This window comes from Salminus brasiliensis, chromosome 18 (assembly GCF_030463535.1).
Source record: "Salminus brasiliensis chromosome 18, fSalBra1.hap2, whole genome shotgun sequence".
In the NCBI taxonomy this organism is placed as follows: domain Eukaryota; kingdom Metazoa; phylum Chordata; class Actinopteri; order Characiformes; family Bryconidae; genus Salminus; species Salminus brasiliensis.
Genome location: NC_132895.1, coordinates 30,186,804 through 30,194,303, shown reverse-complemented (window position 1 = coordinate 30,194,303; position 7,500 = coordinate 30,186,804). Strand labels below are relative to the sequence as shown.

Genomic DNA, 7,500 nt, shown 5'->3' with positions numbered 1-7,500 from the left:
GAGTGTATATGAGCGATTACATCATCACAGGCTGGGTAACTAATGGGCTTAATGGGCTTTGCCCTGTTCGTCACACACTCACTGCTGATACACACTCCTGTCAGTGAGCAAAGGCCGGATGGTGGGGTGTCTGTCTGTGTAGCTGCATTAAGAGATCACCTGTGTGTGTGTGTGACGTGTAAGTGTGTATAAGGATCTACAGGTCAGCATGGGTAAGGGTCTGACGTGTGTGTGTGTGTGTGTGTGTGTTTTGTTCTGCAGATGTGGAGGACAGAGTGAACTCAGCGGCCTGGGGCAACGGCACGCGCGTTACAAAGGTACGACCTGTCCATCAATATTACCCGTCTGTCTGTCTGTGGGTCTGTCTGTCTGTCTGTCTTTCTTTCTGCCTGTCTGGCTGTCTATTTGGCTGGCTGGTTATCTGTCCTCAGAACCATCTGTCTATCTCTTTGTCTGTCTGTCTGTCTGTCTGTCTCTCTGGCTGTCTGTCTGTCTATATTTATCCATCTGTCTATCTCTTTGTCTGTTTGTCTGTCTGGCTGTCTGTCTGTCTCTCTGTCTGTCTGTCTGTCTGTCTATATTTATCCATCTGTCTATCTTTGTCTCTCTGTCTGTCTGTCTGTCTGTCTCTCTGTCTATATTTATCCATCTGTCTATCTTTGTCTCTCTGTCTGTCTGTCTCTCTGTCTATATTTATCCATCTGTCTATCTCTTTGTCTGTCTGTCTGTCTGTCTGTCTCTCTGTCTATATGTATCCATCTGTCTATCTCTTTGTCTGTCTGTCTGTCTGTCTCTCTGTCTATATGTATCCATCTGTCTATCTTTGTCTGTCTGTCTGTCTGTCTGTCTGTCTGTCTGTCTCACTGTCTATATTTATCCATCTGTCTATCTCTTTGTCTGTCTGTCTCTCTGTCTATATGTATCCATCTGTCTATCTTTGTCTGTCTGTCTGTCTGTCTGTCTGTCTCACTGTCTATATTAATCCATCTGTCTATCTCTTTGTCTGTCTGTCTCTCTGTCTATATGTATCCATCTGTCTATCTTTGTCTGTCTGTCTGTCTGTCTCTCTGTCTATATTTATCCATCTGTCTATCTTTGTCTGTCTGTCTGTCTGTCTGTCTCTCTGTCTATATTTATCCATCTGTCTATCTCTTTGTCTGTCTGTCTGTCTGTCTGTCTGTCTCTCTGTCTATATTTATCCATCTGTCTATCTCTTTGTCTGTCTATATTTATCCATCTGTCTATCTTTGTCTGTCTGTCTGTCTGTCTGTCTCTCTGTCTATATTTATCCATCTGTCTATCTCTTTGTCTGTCTATATTTATCCATCTGTCTATCTTTGTCTGTCTGTCTGTCTGTCTCTCTGTCTATATTTATCCATCTGTCTATCTCTTTGTTTGTCTGTCTGTCTGTCTGTCTCTTTGTCTGTCTGTCTGTCTGTCTGTCTGTCTCTCTGTCTATATTTATCCATCTGTCTATCTCTTTGTTTGTCTGTCTGTCTGTCTGTCTCTTTGTCTGTCTGTCTGTCTGTCTGTCTGTCTCTCTGTCTATATTTATCCATCTGTCTATCTCTTTGTCTGTCTATATTTATCCATCTGTCTATCTCTTTGTCTATCTGTCTGTCTGTCTGTCTATCTGTCTGGCTACCCACCTATTTATTTACCTGTCTGTCGACCTGTCCATCAATATTACCCATCTGTCTTTCTGTCTTTCTCTCTGTCTGTCTGACTGGCTGGCTATTTGGCTGGCTGGCTGTCTATCTATGTACAGATCCATCTGTCAGTCTGTCTTTCTGTCTATATTTATCTATCTGTCTATCTCTTTGTCTGTCTTTTTTTTTCTGTCTGACTGGCTGGCTATCTATGTACGGATCCATCTGTCTCTCTGTCTATATTTATCTATCTGTCTATCTCTTTGTCTGTCTGTCTGGCTATCTTTCTGGCTATCCACCTATTTATTTATCTGTCTGTCTGTCTGGCCGTCTGTAGATCTTCCTGTCTACCTGCATATCTACCATCTGTCTGTCTGTCGGTCTGTGTGGGTCCTGTTTGTCTGTTTATATGTCTGTCTGATTTCTTTCTATCTGTCAGTCTGTCTATCTGTCAGTCTGTTTGTTTGTCTGTATATCCACCTATTTATTTTTCAGTCTGTCTGTAGGTTTGTCTGTCTGTCTGTCTGAATGTCAGTCTATATGCCTGTCTGTCTGTCTTTCTGTATCTGTCTGTCAGTCAGTTCATGTTTCGGTGTGTCTGTAATTTAGTCTGTCTGTGTTTTGGTGGTTTTTTGAGGGTGAGGGTAAACAGCTCGGCCGGGTCGCGGTGACGCACTCGTCTGCGGAGGTCAGGTGTCTCGCTGATAGGGTCGCGTAAGGTAACGGCGTGTCTGCCATCAGCAGAAATTAGAGATATGAGGTGAAGGACATGCCGACCCAAGCACTTTCCACGGTCGCCTCAGCATCTTGGATGCAAATGGAGTCTTCCGACACTCCACTTACCCTCTACTTTACTCACAGCTTTGGAGCTCCAGCTTTCGCTGTTGTGTGCGTTGATGCACTCTATGGTCAAAAAGTATTTGGACGCCTGACCGTCACACCCACACTATACGTCCAAATATTTGTGGACACCCCTTCTAATAAATGCTTTCACACACACAGCGTGTCTAGTGCCTGTAGAGAAGTACTGCCAATAGAATAGGACTCTCCGGAGCAGATCAACAACATGACCCTATTGGCACGATGCTGCCTAATGCCAGGCGTGGGCTAGAGGGGTATAAAGCCCCCCAATATTGAGCTGGGGAGTTGGGGACGATGAGGTGAGGTGGTGATGGTCCAGCATCCTGACCTCACTAACACTCTTGTCGCTGAATGCAATCACTGGCACTGACCTGTGATGGGTTTCGGACCGCCCATCTGAAAATTACAGCACTTACGCTGACCGTGGCAGCTCTAGCAGGACCGATGTTTCACAAAATGACTGGGAAGGGTGGCAGCCAGGGATCTGTCAGTCTGTGTGTTTGCCCCCGACTCTCAGTTCCTGTGCTGGTGGATTGGAGCTCTGTAGTGAGTGATGCAGCAAGAGACCCTCGTCAGCATTCAGTGGTCCACATCTGAGGGTTTGCATGGTCTACCGCTTCCTAGCTGTAGTAGTGGTTTCACAATACAAGCACTTACGGCAACCGGGGCAGCTCTAGCAGGGCAGACATTTCACAAACTACCTGAGAAAGGTGGCATCCATTGACGGGCTTAAGGGTCTGAAGAACTGAGGTGCCTCATAGCAGTGGGTGTGGCTGAGACACCTGGGCTCAGTCATTAAGAGGGGTGTCCACATACTTTTTTTTTTTTTCTCTCCTTATAACGTACTTCAGAAGACCTTATCATGAATGCGTCGACTGTCTTTAAGGGCTGTAGGGCCTTCAAAACAACCACAGCCTCCATTTTTCTCGTTATTTTTTCTCAGTACGTCATGTGTTTCTCTCGCTCTGTGACATGGATCTGCCACCGCTTGCTTGGCGAACTGGCACCGGCAGCGAGAACATCCTCAAACTTCTCCAACAATCCAATTTGCACCATATCAAACACGGCTGCCTGGGCATCAGGCGGAATTCTCCAACGTCCTCTCACGAAGTGTTCGTCTCCGCTAACACCTCACTGCCAAGTAGCTGTCTGCATCCGAAAGTGTCCGTCACAGAGGACATTAACAAAAAAATCCAAAATAAAGAGATGGGAAACGCTCGGAGAAAGGCCTGATTGTCTTCTTGGCTGCTTTTAAAATAGTGAACACTGTGAGATTATAATTGGGGAATCTGAGCGGCGTGCCAGAGCGTTAGCGGCGACGCTAGCGTCGGGCCCTACTCTCCCAGAAGGCCGTCTGATCCTCCGCTGGAACAGAAGCAGACAGGCACTCGCTCACCTCGCCCTTGCGCCGGGGTCGCGGACCGTGCTTGGTGAGGGACCTTGGTGCAGCACAGACCGGAATACACACTTAATGCCTTCTAGGAATTTTATTTTCCCAGAACTCCTAGTGCGGCTTTAACCATCACACACTGACGTCTACTTTAATTACAGATGACTGGTTTTATATATATATCTCTCTGTCTGTCTGTCTGTCTGTCTAGTCATCCATCTGTCCATCTACTATATAGCTATTTATCTATCAATATGTCACTCAGTCTATCCGTCTGTCTGTCTGCTATATATTTATGTCTGTCTATCTGTCTGTCTGTCTATCTATTTGTCTACATGTCTGTCTGTCTGCCCGTCTATTTATCTATTAATCTGTATCTGTCTGTCTGTCTGTCTATCTATTGTCTATATATCTGTCTGTCTGTCTGTTTATTTATCTGTGTCTGTCTGTCTGTATGTCTATCCATCTGTCAGTCTGTGTTTCTGTCTATCTATCCGCCTGTCTCTCTGTCTAGTCATCCATCCATCTGTCGATCTGTCCATCTACTGTCTAGCTATTTATCTATTTATCTGTTACTCAATCTGCCTGTCTGTCTATCTGTCTGTCTGCCCGTCTATTTATCTATTAATCTGTATCTGTCTGTCTGTCTGTTTATTTATCTGTGTCTGTCTGTCTGTCTATCCATCCATCAGTCTGTGTTTCTGTCTATCTATCCGCCTGTCTGTCTGTCTCTGTCTGTCTAGTCATCCATCCATCTGTCCATCTACTGTCTAGCTATTTATCTATTGGTCTGTTACTCAATCTGCCTGTCTGTCTATCTGTCTGTCTGCCCGTCTATTTATCTATTAACCTGTATCTGTCTGTCTGTCTGTCTGTCTGTCTGCTATATATTTGTCTACATGTCTGTATGTTTGCCTGTTTATCGATCTATGCTTCTCTGTCTGTCTGTCTATCTATTGTCTGTCTGTCTATCTATTGTCTGTATATCTGTCTATCTGTTTATATATCTGTCTGTCTAGTCATCCATCTGTCCATCTACTATATAGCTATTTATCTATCAATATGTCACTCAGTCTATCCGACTGTCTGTCTGTCTGCTATATATTTATGTCTGTCTATCTATCTGTCTATCTGTCTGTCTGTCTGTCTATCTATCTATTTGTCTACATGTCTGCCTGTCTGCCCGTCTATTTATCTATTAATCTGTATCTGTCTGTCTGTCTGTCTGTCTGTCTATCTATCTATTGTCTATATATCTGTCTGTCTGTTTATTTATCTGTGTCTGTCTGTATGTCTATCCATCTATCAGTCTGTGTTTCTGTCTATCTATCCGCCTGTCTGTCTGTCTAGTCATCCATCCATCTGTCCATCTACTGTCTAGCTATTTATCTATTGATCTGTTACTCAATCTGCCTGTCTGTCTATCTGTCTGTCTGCCCGTCTATTTATCTATTAACCTGTATCTGTCTGTCTGTCTGTCTGTCTAGCTATCTATCTATTGTCTGTATGTCCGTCTATCTGTCTATATATCTGTCTGTCTGTCTATCCATCTATCAGTCTGTGTTTCTGTCTATCTATCCGCCTGTCTGTCTGTCTGTTTAGTCATCCATCCATCTGTCCATCTACTGTCTAGCTATTTATCTATCGATCTGTCACTCAATCTGTCTATCTGTCCTGTCTGTCTGCTATATATTTATGTCTGTCTATCTGCTATATATCTGTCTGTCTGTCTGTCTATCTATCTATCCATCTATCTCTTTGTCTACTTGTCTGTCTGTTTGCCTGTTTATCTATCTGTTCTTCTCTGTCTGTCTAGTCATCCATCCATCTGTCCATCTACTATCGCGCTATTTATCTATCAATCTGTCACTCAATCTAATCGTCTGTCTGTCTGTCTATCCGTCTGTCTGTCTATCCGTCTGTCTGTCTATCTGTCTGTTTCTCTGTCAGTCTACTATACATTTATCTGTCTGCCTGCCTACCTGCCTCTATTCTTCTCTGCCTGCCTGTCTGCCTATCTATTTGTCTGTCTGTCTGTGTCTCCACATATCTGTCTATCTATTTCTGTCTGTCCATCCCTCTTTCTGTCTATCTATCCGCCTGTCTGTCTGTCTGTTTGTCTATGCATTAAGTTTGTGCTCCAGAGGGTTCTTTCAGAAACCCAGTGTAAGAGAAGTGTGAATGCGAGAACCTTTTGATCTCTTGATGACTCTCCTGCCCTCTGCTGACCTCACCTGTCGTCTCTGACTCCCGCAGAGTTACGTGGACGGATCTCAGTACCACATGGCCAGCCGGGACCTCGGCTCACACGACAGCATCTCTCCGCCCTACGTCAACTCCAGACTGGCAGGTGAGCGCTGGGAGGCTTTGATATTATCGTTGTTGTTGTTGTTGTTGTTGTTGCTATGGACGCTACCGGTCAGACACCCGGACCCCCAGGAGCGTTTGGGTTTCACGATTACTCTTCAGTTAACCGGCCCCCCGTCCTCGGTGATGCCATAGCCATCCGTGTCCCGGAGTCCCAGAGTCCCAGAGAGCATAGCTGTCCTATCTCTCTCTGGGTGGGTAGGACGGCCCTCCCTTACCCCCCCCTAGATAACAGCTTGACCAGCAGGTGGCAGCAGAATGCTTTGAGCTAATCTCTAAGCTAAGCTGCCACAGCTATCGAGACATTCAGTCCGCTCCCTTCTTATTGGTTCCCCGGGCGTCCGTATGGGTCTGATTGGCTATCCGGGCTTCCGTGCGAACGCTCTGCTGGGTTCAAAACTGTGCTCAATACATGCTGCCACCTGCTGGTCAAATTGACCCACATGCATTTGCTAAATCCCTTTGGAAAAATGCCCGGAATTCCTGGTGGGTCTGGTTGCAGGTGAGGGTGAGGGTCGATTCATGGAGCCGGGTGTTGTCTGAGCAGCAGTCCCACTTTAATGAGGCTATTAACGGGGAAAAAAAGGGGGCCCAGTACCAACCCTTGAGGAACGCCATTAGAAGTTTTAAGGAATTATGGCCATAAAAACCTTCTGACAGTGAATGTGCTTTACATATTTACATGTTCGGACTAGAAATAGTGCAGCGATGACCCCTGGGAAATGAAATGCCAGGATTGGTGGAATTTGCCAAAAGTTTTTGGACAGACTCAATTAAGGAAAAGCGTAGCCCTGATAAAGCAGCGCTGGCGTTCATCCGTGTGTTTTCCTTGGTTTGGGGTCATTTCAGCGCTCTGTTTTTAAAGATGGCATTATGAATAAATAACAATCTTGCCCAACCACAGAACATACACACACAAACACACACACACACACATACACAGCTCATCCCAACACAGTGGGGCTTTACTGGAACATCTAACCTGGATCTGTGCTTGAGGAGACGACTTCCGGAGCTTTCTGGACTTTTTTAGTTTGTTTTGGTGTTAGCTTTGTGCTAACAGTACAGAGAATGCACACACACACTCTCTCTCTCTCACACACACACACACACACACACACACACTCACACACACACTGAGAGAAAGCAGGGCTGTCTGTCAGAGCTCTGTGGGTATTATACACCCAAATGCACAGACGGCTTAAAATGCCAGGTCACTTGTCATACCTCCAC

General features: G+C 45.3%; 1 protein-coding gene across 6 annotated transcripts in view; it reads left to right on the top strand.

Moving 5' to 3' along the window:
• LOC140539458 (transcription factor 4-like) overlaps positions 1-7,500 on the top strand; it is a 240,173-nt gene that overhangs the window by 59,196 nt on the left and 173,477 nt on the right. For all 6 annotated transcript variants that reach the window (XM_072662171.1, XM_072662170.1, XM_072662175.1 and 3 more), the window contains 2 exons: positions 262-317; positions 6,157-6,250. In XM_072662171.1, coding sequence (XP_072518272.1) covers positions 262-317; positions 6,157-6,250 — 150 coding nt within the window. The remainder of the gene's footprint in view (positions 1-261; positions 318-6,156; positions 6,251-7,500) is intronic.